Genomic DNA, 15,042 nt, shown 5'->3' on the forward strand with positions numbered 1-15,042 from the left:
TCTGCATGCTATCTGCCATGATGGCCATGAACTAACCCTCTGAAACTGCAAGCAGGTTCCTAATGAAATGCTTTCTTTTAAAAGTTACCTTGGTCATTGTGTTTCATCGCAGCAATGGATCAGTAACTAAGACACCATCCCTATAATCTACCTCTGACACGCTTTCAAATCACAAGGTTCAGACACAGCTACATAAACACAGAGCACTTACTGTATCCTGTGAGCATGGGCTCGTCATCATTCCTAGTGCTTATTTTTGTTTAGTGTTTTATGTTAGGTCAAGTGCAAACCCATAAAGGACTTTAGTGAAAGACAAAAATGGGAAGGAAGTCCTGATATGTGGGATGAAGGGACTCAGAACTCAGGCAAGAATAGCTAACAGCTTCTCACCGTGGATGGAGCTTATGATGTGTAACTGGAGCTCCTTCTGTTAAGTGAAGTAAGTCATACACAGGAGCAAAAGTATTTCATGCTGTTTTCTTATGGAATGAACACACCTGTGTGCGCGAAGGGAAGGGTCAGGAAAAGGCAATGGGGAATGAACATGGTTACATTATAATGATACACTTGAAAATATGGCATTGTGAAACTGGTTACTAGTATGCAACAAATAGACACTAATAGGAAGAGAAAGAGGATGAGGAGGAGGAAGAGCTTTAGCAACCTTGCTGATCCACCTCCCATGGGTGAACTGATTTCAGCAACTTAGAAAACTGAAATCTGATGAGTTAATAGGGGGCCTATGTCACCGCTTTCATGGTACAAAAGGAATTGTCGGCTCAGTTTTGTGTGTTGTCTCAGTTGGCTCAGTGTGTGTGTGTGTGTGTGTGTGTGTGTGTGTGTGTGTGTGTGTGTGTTGTATGCATATATGCTGAGGCTAGAGAAGAATGTGGACGTCCTTTCCACCATATTCCTCTGAGACAGTGTCTCCCGTCTCTCCCCTGAGCCCCACCCCCACCCTGAGGTTACAGTTGTCTACCTGGCTATGCCTGGCTTTTTGGCACAGGTACTGGGATTTGAATTCAGGTCCTCATGCCTGATAGCAAGTGCGCTCACCACTGAGCTACCACTCCAGCTCCGCCCCACCCCTACACTCCTCAGCCCAGCCTTAGTTTAAAGTTTGAAGAAAAGATGAGAAATGTGCCTTGGGAGTTTCTCACAACTAAACATAATTATTAGCCTCAGTGTGGAAATCCTTCAAAACTCAATGAGTCATTAAGTTGAGGTCCTCTGATTTTGTCCTTTATTAAACCATCATACTATTTATAATGCCATGAAACGTTGCATAGATCTGAACTCACATTTTGAAAGTTTCTAAGCAAGAAAAAAAACCCCATAAAGTAAAGGAGGTAAGATTGGCTCATCTCTTGTAGTTTTATAATCTCCCTGGTACTTTAAGCTAGTGGGAAAATGAATTTTTTTTAACTTAAAAAAGATACATCTAGTCAGTTAGCCATGGTTTCTTACACTGGGTCTGGGTCTGTAGCTCCATGGTAGAGTGTACAGTAAGCAGCAGCAGGCCGTGACTTTCCTCTCCATCACCCAAAATAAGAGAAAACTAAAACTAAAAAGATATTATGTACACTGTCAAAACTCAGGCCTCCCCGCACTGCGGTTCCGTGTATGTGGGTTTTCCACTGTGGTGTTTAGCTGCCCCTCCCACCCACATCTACTCTTCCCCTTGGAAAACCATGACACAGCAGCTCACATTTTGCCCCAATTCATGCTGTGAGGAGCCAAGGGCAGGCAGTCTGAGACCTGAAACCACGGGCATCCATTAATGGAGAGCTGTTAAACGCCTCTGCTCTAAGGAGAAGGGTGGATGAATGATGATTTTGGGGGGCCTCAGGAAGGTAGATGGGAAAGTTGAAACTAAGGATGAAAACACTTAAAGATAAAAGGCTCCTTTCCCCCTCCCATATCAGCAAAAGAAGTAAGAGAGAATAGTCCTGAAGGCTAATCCATCCATCGGAGGAGGATTAGCCCTGTTGAAAACCAGTTTTTAGACAAAAGAAGGTGCACATTGTAACCCCATTTACCGGGGACGCAGAGGCAGGAGGCTCACTTGAGCCCATAAGTCTGGAGCCAGCCTGAGCAGACTAGTAAGACCCTGTCTGGAAACAACGATGACAAAAGCCAACAAAAACACAGAAACCAAAGAAAGATGGGCTCCTGGATATTAGGGTGTGCCCTCTAGTCTAGACCAACCACTCATCACAGTGAAATACAAGCCTGGATTGCCTCCATTTAATCACTTCTCCATATCTGCAGCTTCAACCTTAAGTTATATGGAAAGAGGGTGTATTGTGAACCTCCTGCTGGATTCTATAAATAGGATCTATGGGGGGTAAAAATAGCATTTGTCACCATTAAATAGCAAGACTTTTAGTTAGAACAGTCATTCAGGAGCAGCAACTCCAAAGCATGGCAGACTTAGATGAGCCTAAAATAAGGAGAATGTTGGGAGCCATGGACTATAGAACCAATGACTATGCACACAGCACCTCTTTACATATGGCTCATCACTGCTTCACCTTCACATTCCCTATAGTTCAGTTTCCTATACCAGGCAGGGTTTGTAGAAATGTAAGTTTGTACCGTGGACCACTGCCCCAAAGGGGACTCCACTGTGTGTCATTGGATGCATACCTTGACCCCTCCCACTATACTTTCCAAACAAAGTGCTAAAGGCTGAAAGGAGGCAGAGCTGGAGGTGAGAATAAATCCTTTTGCAAAAACAAAACAAAACAGAAAAGCAACAACAATCTCTTGGGGGCACTCGGATAGTGCTTACTTTTGCGTGGTCTTGTATTGATGAAAGATTTTCTAATGAAAACGGCAGCTGCTTGCCGGAAGAGTCCAGAAGTGAGTGTATTGTGCCCTCAAGTGGCTGGATGGTGTACTAAAACCATAGCCGAGGACTAAAATAACAGTCAAGGCTGTGAGTAACCTTAGGTCATTGGCTCTCTTCTGAATTTTTTCCATTCTTAGAAAAGAGAAGATTGTTGTGCTTGGGAGCAACTCACCAGGATGTGGGCTCTGTATGACTGATTTACAACTAAGCCTGAGTTGGTTCTAGAGCCAGGAATCATTTTGTTTCCATTTCTTGGCTATTTCAAATGGCTTCATTTGCCTGCTGCTCACCCAAGGTAAATGGTTTGTTCATAAAGTTCTGGTCACTGCTTGCTAAGACTAGTAAAACAAATGCTGGGGCTTCCTCTCTTAAGGCAGAGTTCTCCAAACACTTCTTCAAAGGATGAAAAGCAGGAAACTGTCCAATAAATAGACATGCATGAATCGATATATGTTAAGATATTCCATTATAACATAACCATAGAGCAAACGGCTCATTAGCGCAAGAGTAACTAAGTCAGGAGAATGCACACAAAAGGGCAGCTCTGAAAAAGCAAGAGATTCTGTGCATTCACAAAAAGTGCTCCACACACCCAGCTGCTCAGGAGGAGCAGGTGGGGGTAGGGAGGGGTGGGGTGTGAGGATTATGCTCGTTAATGTGTGACAGGATAAATGCATATACATGCATTTCCCGTCTGCATGAAAATGGCTGCCTCCAATGGTCCAAGAGGTCTGAGATATAAAGCATACCCTCTTTTCATCTGTTTGGTTTGCTGTTGTTTCCTTGGCAAATATATACATATAGAAGCCCGTTCCTTTGTTTTAGCAGGCACTGCAAGCACTAGTTTGTGGATCGTTTTACACACATAGACAACCTATTTCCAAAGAGAGGAACTATGGGGATGGAAGTCAGGAGTATAATGCAGAATTTTCTCTCTGTCTTTAGTATCCTTAATATTTGGAAACTTTGGAAGTGGTTACCTGTTTCTTAATAAGTAAAACTCAAACAACTAATGGAACAATGAAGAATGGAAGTGCCTTTGATAGAGATTTAAGTAAAGCATTCTTTTTAAGGAGAGTTAAATAGAAAAGATCCAAACTTTTTATAAACTACCAAGAGCACTTGGTAATTGTGCCAGGGTGAGCACACAGACAAGGGAGGCTTCACAGCATGAAAACCACCATCCTCATGTGAAAGTCGAGCTGTTGGGCTAGAGCCTTCTAACAGACAGACACACCTGACTACAATCTAGGTGCATGCTGGGATTGCTTCCCAAATCAAGCAGATGACAGGGCATGCCTATCTAAGTCATGACAGACCTTTGGATGACTCTGTAGAGTGGAGAACCTAACTGAGGGTAGATTCAGAGGGTAAAACCACTTTTTAGCAAAGGACAGCTCCTGGGGCTCCTGAGTAGGGCCCTCCAGAATGAGACTGGACACTGTGTGGCATGCCCACACTTCTCCACACCCAGCAGTGAAGAGATTCACTCTAGAAACAATGATAACTAAATTGGGAATCTATTTCATTGAAAACAATCAAGTCCCATTCAAGGACATGTCCAGTGTTCCAATTCCTTCAGAGTACTTTAGGTTTGTTTCCTAAGGATCCTACTAATTAAACCCTAGCACCCTGATGATCACTTGGACTCAGCCTTACATCTATCCTGAGCCTTTCTCTTCTCCAGCATGCAACCCTCACAGCATCCATTAAGACTTCACAGGATATGCAAGGCACCTCCTTGTTAGGCCAGATCAGACTTTCTGGTCTGTGAACACTCGGCTGAATAGGAGGAGGCCTGGAAACAGCTAATTATCCATCAAAGAAATTGTGTTCCGACTGATAGCCTTGTTCTCAGCAAGCACAGTCCTCCAAAGCAGTCCGATAATTAGATAAACAAGACTTTGGAGGCTGGGCTGAGAGATGAAAATTCACTTTATGTGGCTTTCTTTAATGTAATCACTAGTTAAAAGGTCGGCATGGAGTTAACAAGCTCATTACAAATGCTTCGCCTGTGATCTCAGCACACACCCCCATGGCAGCTACCGGATAAGATGCCCTTGAAGGCCTTGCCGGGACTGGGCCCCAACTCACACTGTGTTTATTCTGCTCCCACCACAAGGCAGCTGGCACCTCTATTGCCAGCTGTTGGGCATCAGGAAAAACAGGCTATGAGTCAATTCCAATGCATTCTTAGGCAAACAGCTAGTCTTTAAAAAAAGAAAAACAAAAAATCCTGGCCATGGAAACAGGAACACAAACTGAGACTTGGATAGTCTTTTTTGTCAACCTTAGTTTTCCACTTTTGGAACTGCTGTAATTCTCTTGGAGACTTCTCAGAGCTGCTTGCCTGGGTCAGTCTCAAAGGATACCTGTCTAGCTCGGTCCCTCCATAGAGGTTGGACATTGGTACTGTGGACTAAATCCATCCTTCCTGCCAGTACTGAGCAGGTTGGATGGGGTTTCAGAAGACCAGGGTCCCTGATGTGGGCTACCCAGTCACTTTTGGGAATGATACTTCTCATCCTGTAAAGTGATCTCAGCCATCTGAGCAAGTGTTCATTTTATGCATACCCAATGCCTGGGAAGCCTGAGCAGTTCTGTTAAGATGGGTTTTGGTTGGGACGTTTCTTCATAGCAACTTGAATAGGGTCGAGGGACCTGGGGGCAGGGTCCACACAGGATGCAGGAAGAATGGGCCCTGGTAACACATAATGAGCTTGACGAAGACATTGCAGAGGCACAGCCAACAAAGGTGTTCCCTGAGGAGGTGGAGGACTGGCTGAGGTGGGTCAGGCTGAGGACTGACATCTGCCATTAGACCATGGTGATAGCTCCCTTCATAGTGAACATGACTAATCCATCCCCAATTTCTGGCTTTGTCAATGGAAGCATTCATTGTTTGGCACACCACATGTATCTGTTCTTTGTAGGTTACAGCTATATAGAGTATTTGTAAGTTAAGCCTTATATCACATTCCTGAGAATAAGTTCCAAAAGATTTTATCCTTGAATTGATGTCCACATTCATTTCCTTGGATGGTGTAGTGACTTGAATGAGAATGTCTCCCCTAAGCTTATATGTTTGAATGTTTGGTTTGCAGATGGTAGAACTGTTTGGGAAGGATTAGGAGGTGTGGCCTTGTCAGAGGAGGTGTGTCACTGGGAGTGGGCTTTGAGGATTCAGAAGCCCATGCCATTGCAGTTAACATTCTCTTCCTCGTGCTCGTGGACCAGATGTAAGCTCTCAGCACATGAGGACCAGAGAGGAAACACTGAAATTTAACACCATAAGAAGTTTAGACAAAATGTTTTCTAAATTCCCTTAAGTTGTCATGTAGCAAGATTCTGAGACAAGTTTGTTACATCTTTCTTTCCATAAACATGCTATGGAGACACAGTATCTTAGAGCTAAGAACAGGCCTCTCCTTCACCAAACTGAAAAGAAGTGCCTTCTATCACTTCTGAGAGTGAAGATCTGGTTCCAGCAGAGTGGCCTTGACCATCCTATGGTGTCAGGCACAGCCAAAGAAGATCAGCTTCTCATTTGCAGGCCTGCTTCTCAGGATGCCATGCTGGGTGCAGAGTACCAGCCTAGACTTGTTCTCATTCCCACATTCTGAACGGCTCAGTGCACAGACGTATTGCAAATCCTGCACTGATGTGATTAAGGGATAATGTCTGCAGTAAACGACTCTTGCAGGAGATTAAATGCTGGGGGGAAGTTGGGTAGCTATAGAACTCATTTGGGGCGAGTTTATTCCCATGCCACAAGGTTCCTCTTCCAATTACAGGATAAGATTTCCACAGCATCTGTAAGCAAACATGGTCATGCCTTCATCTGCCTCCAGCGAGTGGGGAACAGAATGACTGTCTATAAATGCTTCGCTCTTCCAGGAGGGAGACCCAAGGCTGAGTTGGTGTTTAAAAAAAATGAGGAATTGCTTCAGAAAAGATGACTTGGGGGACCTGTGTCCCCCAAACACCAGAAGGAAGAGCTCCATTTCTTATTGTGTGGCGTGTGGCACCTGAGTGCATTTCTCATGGTAACTGTTTACTTAGTGCACTAGTCACCTGTCCTTTCTAGGCCTCACTTTAGCGAATCTGTAAGATGCATGCATGTTACATAGGAAAGAGTGGGTGAAGAACTGGAGAGACAGGAGTTCCCATATACTGCTAGGAAAAGAGATAACCTTTTTGTGTGTGTGTGTGGGGGGGGGGAGTAGCAATGTGAATGCAACTAAAAACAAATATTATTACTTGTAACCCAGTAACTTCACTTTCAGGCATATTTCACATATATTCACAGAGGGACAAGACAAAAAAATCTGTCACTTTGCAGGACTAGTAGAATACACAAATGTTGAGGCTAGAGAGATAGCTCAGAGGTTAAGAGCACTGGTTGCTCTTCCAGACAACTCAGGTTCAATTCCCAGCACCCATATGGCAGCTCCCAACCTGCTGTCACTCTAGTCTGGAAAACCTGCCCTCTTCTGGCCTTCATGGGCACCAGACATGCATGTGGTGTACAGACACACATGCAGGCAAGACACCCATATGCACTAAACTAAATTTAATTAACTTACAAAGAAAACCACAAATGTCAGGCTGGGGAGACAGCTCATTCATAGACATAGCTCATAAGGCCAAGTGTTTGCCGAGCAAGCACGAAGACCTGGACCTGACATAACTCCCCCACCAGGTGAAACCCCAAGCATGGCACCATGATCCCAACACTGGGAAGGCAGAAACAGGAGAACCATTGAGCAGACAATCTAGACTAATCTGTGAGCCTAGGTCCTAGTGAGAGATCTTGATCCAATAAACCAAGTGGGTAGCTCCTGAAGTTGACGTCTGGATCACACACACACACACACACACACACACACACACACACACACACCAAAAGGCAAGTAAAGAAAAACACAGATAGTGAATTGGATAAATAAAATATGGCCTCTCTAGACAAATGAATAATATACAACAACAAACCAATATGGCTCTACATAAATCAATACTGATATTTAAAAAATAAAAATTGTTCAGAAGTTCCTGCTGGTTAAACTCATGAAAACACAACTAACTCAAAAGAAAAATGAGCAGTTGGGCATAATGCATCAGGTTAATAACATGTATTAATTATTATTTCTCAAAAGAGAAAAGAAAATAACCAAAGTACCTAATTCATAGACTGTGAGGTCCAAATGAATAGAAACATAACAGCATCAATACGTACAGGTGTGTGTGTGTGTGTGTGTGTGTGTGTGTGTGTGTGTGTGTGTGTACACAACCAGAGACACATGAAGGAAGGGCACACATGATCATGACAGTAGTTACTGAGCAGGGCTGTGGTTTGAATGTGAAATGTCCCTCACAAGCTCACATGTTTGAACACAAGGTCCCCAGCAAATGGTGCTGTTTTGGGATGCTTTATGATATTTGTGGGGGTGGAATATCTCCAGAGGAAGTGGATCACTGGGAGCCAGCCCTGACTTCCTGCCTGCTTTCCTCTTGGCCATGCTGTGAGGAGGTGCTGAGGATGCCCAGTTGTTCACCCCTTCACCACTGAGACACATACCATCCATCATGCCTTCCCCCTAAAATGGGCTGTATCCCCTCAAACCGTGAATCAGAAGACCCAACCTTCCTCCCTTCCTTAAGTTGTTCTTGTCTGGTGTTCCGTCTCAGCAACAAAGAAAGAAAGCATCACAGGCAGTGAGGCAAAGGAACTCAACATGGGGATAAGGGTGACTTTGTGAGATCAGTAAGACTTGATTGGGTATTTTATATGAAAATGCAAACCCCACAAAATGTTATTCACAGACGGTGGAGAAAAGATGCTTAATACGGCATTCTCCCCCCCCCCCCATTTCAAAAGCAAAAGGCATCTCAAAATAAGCAAGAGCACATGAGGAACAATGTTCTGGATAGATGTGTGCTGTCAAATGCCCCGTCAAGTTCCCTAAAAGGGTCAGGGGCATGAGATCCCTTGCAAAGCAGAGCAACCTTGCCTTGAGTCCTACGGTATCTCACTCCTTGTCATCCAGTCTGGTAGTAGTCACTTAAATTAACTGACACTTAAATTAACTGAAACAAATTAGGATGGAATTGTTATTTCCTCTATTGCATTAGCCTAATGACCACATGCTAAATTATTGGGCAGCATCTGGGGACTACTTCTGTCACCAAAGTAAGTTTCCCAGACATTGCTGAGTTTTCAGCTGAAAACCTGTGTTTTGTTTGGTGTTGTTCTGCCTTTAATCCAGACTGGCCAGGGGCTCATCATGAAGCCTGAAGCTTGCTTCTGGTTTACAGTCCTTCTGCCTTAACTTTCTGAGTGTTGGGACTAGGCATGTGGCACCACACCTGTGTAAAACCCTTAGGAAATTATGACATTTTAGTCATGTCCCTCTTTTCCTTAAAGTCCTTCTGCATGGAAGGAAGTCAGGGTGATAGGTTCGTTTTCTTTCTGTTTTTCTTTTTCTCCATTTCTGGTGAGAAGACATCTACTAAAATCTGTTACAATTATGACTGACAAAAATGCATCCTTGCTGCAGAGAATCAGACAAAGCATCTCTAAGAAGCGACCTCACAATCCTCTGTAGTTCCAAGCCATCACATTTAGTTTTCACTCCAACCCAGGAAGCAGGCAAAGGCTGTGTTTGGAGGAGTGTATTATCCAAACAAGAGCCCACATTTCTCACCTGTACACAGTGTGAGGGACGTACACTTCCCTTATGGGAAATTCCAAGACCTCCTTGTGTGGTCGTGTCCGGTTCTCGGGAAAGGGTTTGACTGGCAGCATCTCAGGCGTCAGGCAGCAGTTCATCACATCAGGAGCTGAGGATACCTCCAGCCTAAGTGAGCCTAGAGCAAGGCACAGGGAGGGTGGGGTGGGGTCTTTACTGGAAGAAGGAACCCAGGATTACTTTGCTGGGTTTCTTTTTCTTTCTTTCTTTCTTTCTTTCTTTCTTTTTTTTTTTTGGTTTTTCGAGACAGGGTTTCTCTGTGGCTTTCGAGCCTGTCCTGGAACTAGCTCTTGTAGACCAGGCTGGTCTCGAACTCACAGAGATCCTCCTGCCTCTGCCTCCCGAGTGCTGGGATTAAAGGCGTCTTTGTTGGGTTTCTTCCAGGAGGATAAGAATAAGCTGTGGGAGTGTACGTGTTTGGGGGTTCCCAGATAATTTCCTATGCCTAGGGGAAAGCCTGTCATGCTAACATTTGAGATTAACATTTCATAAAACAAAAGTAGGGAATTATATAATGAGAAGGAATGGACTAGAACAGTGGTTCTCAACCTGTGAATTGAGACCCTTTTTAGGGACAATCACATCTTGTATAACAGATATAGATTATAATTCATAACAGTAGCAAAATTATAGTTATAATATAGCAATGAGATAATTTTATGGTGGGGGTCACCATAACAGGAAAAACTGTATTAAACAGTCATAGAATTAGGAATGTTGAGAACCACCAGACTAAAAGGTCCACACCACAGATATAGATGTTAAACAAATAAACAAACAAACAACCACCCCCAAACTTCCTGGTATTGGTAGCAGTAAAAATTGGTGGGCTTTGGGTTGAGTTCTCAGGCACACAAGGATGGTACAGAAATATCTTATGGGCTGTTGCTCAAGGATAAGAAAGTGTCTTCAACTGCCAAAGCATCCAGCTCTCTTCCTTAAATCCTAGACTTTCATATAATATTTTGTGTGATAAAGGTCTGGTGATCTGTTCGATTATTACCAGATTATTTGATAGACCAAGTCTAAAGCATATTATATGTAGAATGCATCCTTTGTGAATGAGAAAACAGTAATAGATTTGTCAAAAATGCAGAGCAATTTAGATTCTTAACTTCAAATAAAAAATCTATATTGCCCTTGGCAGTTATGTAAAATTAAAGTATTAAACAAGAAATGTCAATCACAAATGGTTTGGGCACAGTTCAAGAGTGTCATAGTTAGCTTCTGTTGACAACTTAACACAGACACACAGTCACCTGGGAGGTGGGAACCTCAGCTGAAGAACTGCCACGATCGGATTGGCCTATGGACACTTTTTTTTTTTTTTGATTGCTAATTAGTGTGTGAGAGCACACCCCACCGAGGGTGGTAACACTCTTAGGCAGGTGGGCATAAGCTGTGGAAGGAAGGCAGTGGAATAGAACCTGGATGCAAGCCAGTAAGCAGCATTCTTCCATGGTCCCCACTTCAGTTCCTGACTCCAGGATCCTCTTGAGCTCCTGTCCTGGCTTCCCTCAAGGATGTACTACAGTGTGACGAGTAAGCCAAACAAGCCCTTTCCTCCTCAGTTGCCTTTGATCAGTGTTATAGCACAGCAACAAAAGCAAACCAGAATGAAGAGGCAAAGAGAAGCCAAGCACACCTGGGATGGATTTGACTCTTCGCTGTAAGGATGAAGACCTCTTGTAGTCAGCTAAAAACTTGAACAAATCTTCATCACTAAGGCGATCTCCCTCCTGCCAAGAGATGCTCAGGATTAGTGGGAAGACTGCTGATTCCTGGACTTGGGGCCAGCTATTTCAAAGACACCCCTCCCCCCCACCAAAGTCATTTTCCTTAATTATTATTTTGCTCATTCCTTCTCTATTTCTTTATTTCCCCTTCCCTCCTCTCTCTTTCCTCTCTTCCTTCTTCCCTCCCTCCTTCCTTCATTCCTTTGTCTTTCCTGAGGTATGGTCCCACTAGGCAGCTAAAGCTGACCTCCAATTCACAACCCTCCTGTCTTAGTTTCCTGAGTGCCACCATACCTGGCTCATCTGTTTTATTCTAATAAGTCTGTAATAGAAATCAATGTGACGGGCAACTCTGAAATCAACGAATTCAACCACCACTGCCCAGCATTCTTGGAAGCCAAACTCTCATCAGCATTGCTGGAGGCAGAGCTCCCACAGCTTTCTTAGGCAGCTGTCTGACCTTGAGGAACCAAGGTCACAGGCATCTGCCTTGTAATGTCAACTGGCTGAAACTCCGTTTAGTCCCAGAAACAATGCTGAACAAACTTCCTTCTTCAGAGATACCAAGATGGGAAAAGTATCTTCATAGTCTTCACCTTTGTCTTCAATAAGGAAGGCAGGTGTAAGCTCTGCCCTCTACATGCCCACCATGGGACAGATGCCTGGCAAGGAGCACATCTGCATGTCCTCTAATCCCTGCAACAGCACAGCTGAGCAGATAACACTAATTAACTTCTCTGATCACCCACTATACTGCTCCTTTGAACTGTAACCATTCTCGATAATACAAGACAAATTCAGCTGCACTGTAACACAAATACCTGCTTGAAGAAGATACTAGTAGCCAAAGTGGTGGTTTTGAAGTTGGATCCAACTCCATTTTCCTCCAAGGAGAGGGATCTCTCAGAAGGCCTCCTGGATTGGGACAAACTCCTTCGCTCACCTACAGAGTTTCTCCCTTAAAGGAAAACAACTGTCATTCTAACATGTTGGAACAGACACCTGCTATTGCTGACCCCAGCCATCCTTGTGAATGCAATTTTACCTATATAGGGTTCAACATTTATTAATCTCCCTCCTAAAGTCCTTAACACTCTTACTAGAGGAGATGACGGTAAGTTCTTCCTGCAGGAGAACAGAGATAGCCAGATGTTACCCTGCAAAAGTCTGGAATTCACCAGTTGAAGGTCTGCTGCTAGGCTGTTGAGTCAGTCCAGTGTCTGCCTAGCATTCCCTGGGAGGGTACATATTCTCCCACATCCCTGAAGGCGCTAGGGACTCAAACCAGCTTGTGCACATTCTGGATCTCCTTTGCCTCTGTTCTAGTGTGGACCAGGTAACAGAAGAGCCTCGACTGACCTTTCTAATGGAAACTAGACAGGGCTGAGGCTCTCCAATTATTGTTCCCTTATATCTTGTTTCTTCTGAAGAACCAACCTGAAATCTTGTGTCTTTTATTCTGCAAAGTCTAGGGTTTCTGTTATAAATAGTCCATTGCCTGGAGTGCACAGCTCTTGACTGTTTGCTTATGTCAAATTCTCACACTGAAGCTGAGTGAGGGTCAGCACTGGCTACCTAAGCTCCATGTAGTACACCAAGTCAGGGTTGGGCAATCAGCTCAAGTTAAACTATCCCTGACTTAGGCCTAGCTAACATCTTGGCAAGTCCTCTGCTGGGATTGCTGGGATTACTCGGATTACTCGGGGAAGGCCATGCCCTCTGTACTCCCCACACTTCCAAGTAAGTCAGTAAGTAGAACAGCCGCATTAGAAAAACTGGATGTGAAGGTCAGAAGGGCTGATTTGTACTGACAATGGCAAAGAATGCAGGAGTTTTGACTGGTGATTATGCAATAGTCTCTCCAGGAGAGTAGCAACAGTAACGATCACCCTGGCCTCCACTCCCGGCAAAGGGCAACATTTCAGAAGTGGCAGAGCCAAGGAATGTGGGAAACTTCCCAAGGTAGACTCAAATATTTGCTGAATGCAAAGGGGTTTAGGAAAACAGCTACTCCACCACAGGCATTGGGCATGGGTTCACCTGAAAACTAATATCACCCGGACACTTCCACCCTTAAACTGTAGAAGTAACTGGGTCACATTTATGGAGAGCTGATGAAATAAATGAGAACAGTAATTACTGGTTATCTTTGGTACTTATTCTCATTGTACTTGGCAAAATAACTGTAGGAGAACAGAAATTTTGCTGAGAAGTCTGAGGTTTGCTTTTCCAAGTTTTAAACTGTGTCCATTCTCCTGCGTGGGAGCCAACCATGGTGTCTTTGTCTAACACACTGTGCCTGCTCACCACTTGTCCTTGTTATTTTCAAGTATTTTAAGTTTTGAGACGGGGTCACTACAGAAAATTAACTTTTTAAAGCCTTAAAAAAACTCCACCCAAAGTTCTTAATATAAAAGTATATTTAAGGCTCCATAAATGCTCATAGTGATTGATCAGAAGCTCAGTGTTCTATTTACAATCTTCCTCCCACCTACCTCCACACTCTTTTGTTCTCTGAAGTCCTTACTAATGAGCAGATAACCACAAAGCTGGTATATGGGGGGGGGGCTCTACTTCCGTTGCAGATGGGAGATCTTACCAACCACAGTCTCCATGTCATTGCTCTCCCTTTCAAGGGTGGAGACGTTGAAGAAGCTTGCTAAGCTAATTGGGGCCCAGGCGAAGGGCATCCGGTATTTCCCCAAACGTTGGCAGAAGGATTCAGCTTGAAGTTTTAGTTTTTCAACCTTTTCTTTACTCTGGAGGAAGATGGTAAGAGTTGTCGTTGTGATGAAACAAAACATCAGCACCAAGTAAATTGCCTGGCATGGGGACAACAATAACCACACTGACCACTGACGGGGTGGGGGTGTGATAGTGAGTCAACAGGAAAACAACAGCCTAGGCTGAAAGTCTAGCTGACAAGGAAACAAAGGTTACAGAAGGAAGAGATTTTTAAAGGGACATCAATCAATTAGCAGATGGTATTTTCTGCTATGAAGACATGCCCTCGGCTTGTCATACCAGCCAACACACAAACGCTTCATTTACCTAGATAACCTGGATTCTCCTGAGAAAAACTTGGGAAAGAAATGCTAGTATGTCAACTATCAAAGTCCCAAAAGAATCTACCTCACAAAAGCTGCCTTGCAATTCTAAAACGAGCCTTAAAGATTCCCAACAATGTCATTGTTGTTGACAATACTTCTAAGGGGTTCTCCCAAAATTCATACTCACAGATTTTAAAACACAAATATCTGTCTTTGTTTAGTCCAATCAATTTTATTTGAAGTTTACAAGACTGATTCTAAAAGGCTACATTTAAAAAAACCATCCTGGGAACTTTTGCAAATTGGTACTGGGGAAAAGTCCTATTCCTGGCTTTATGACCTATTGTGTACTAATTAATTTATGATGAGCAGAAGCTGTAGCTGGTCCCCATCTGCTAATCTGTGCATGATAACAAGACAATACCCTGTGCTGTTGAGGAAAACCAGGGGAACTCTTGTCCTTTTCTTCTTGTGGGGCCTTGGCAGTGCTCCCAATCTGTGTGCAGCCAGAGCCTCGGAACCAAGGCAACAGGTGTAGCCCAGTCTGAGCTTGAGTCCACACTGGCATGCAGCATCATTAGTGTGTTCAGTCATATATTTCTTTAAAAAATTATTGTCAGGTCAGTAACTGGTTTCTCTTTCCTCTTTGATGA

The 15,042-nt window shown here is 43.8% G+C and overlaps 1 protein-coding gene across 2 annotated transcripts in view; it reads right to left on the reverse strand.

The window, feature by feature from the left end:
• The window catches only part of Dock8 (dedicator of cytokinesis 8), a 197,814-nt gene that overhangs the window by 93,301 nt on the left and 89,471 nt on the right, over positions 1-15,042 (reverse strand). For both annotated transcript variants that reach the window (XM_027406492.2, XM_027406491.2), the window contains exons 11-14: positions 13,939-14,098; positions 12,161-12,297; positions 11,249-11,342; positions 9,559-9,721 (exon numbers count right to left, since the gene is read on the reverse strand). In XM_027406492.2, the coding sequence (XP_027262293.1) occupies positions 9,559-9,721; positions 11,249-11,342; positions 12,161-12,297; positions 13,939-14,098 (554 nt within the window). The remainder of the gene's footprint in view (positions 1-9,558; positions 9,722-11,248; positions 11,343-12,160; positions 12,298-13,938; positions 14,099-15,042) is intronic.

This window comes from Cricetulus griseus, chromosome 3 (genome assembly GCF_003668045.3).
Source record: "Cricetulus griseus strain 17A/GY chromosome 3, alternate assembly CriGri-PICRH-1.0, whole genome shotgun sequence".
NCBI classification, from domain to species: Eukaryota; Metazoa; Chordata; class Mammalia; order Rodentia; family Cricetidae; genus Cricetulus; species Cricetulus griseus.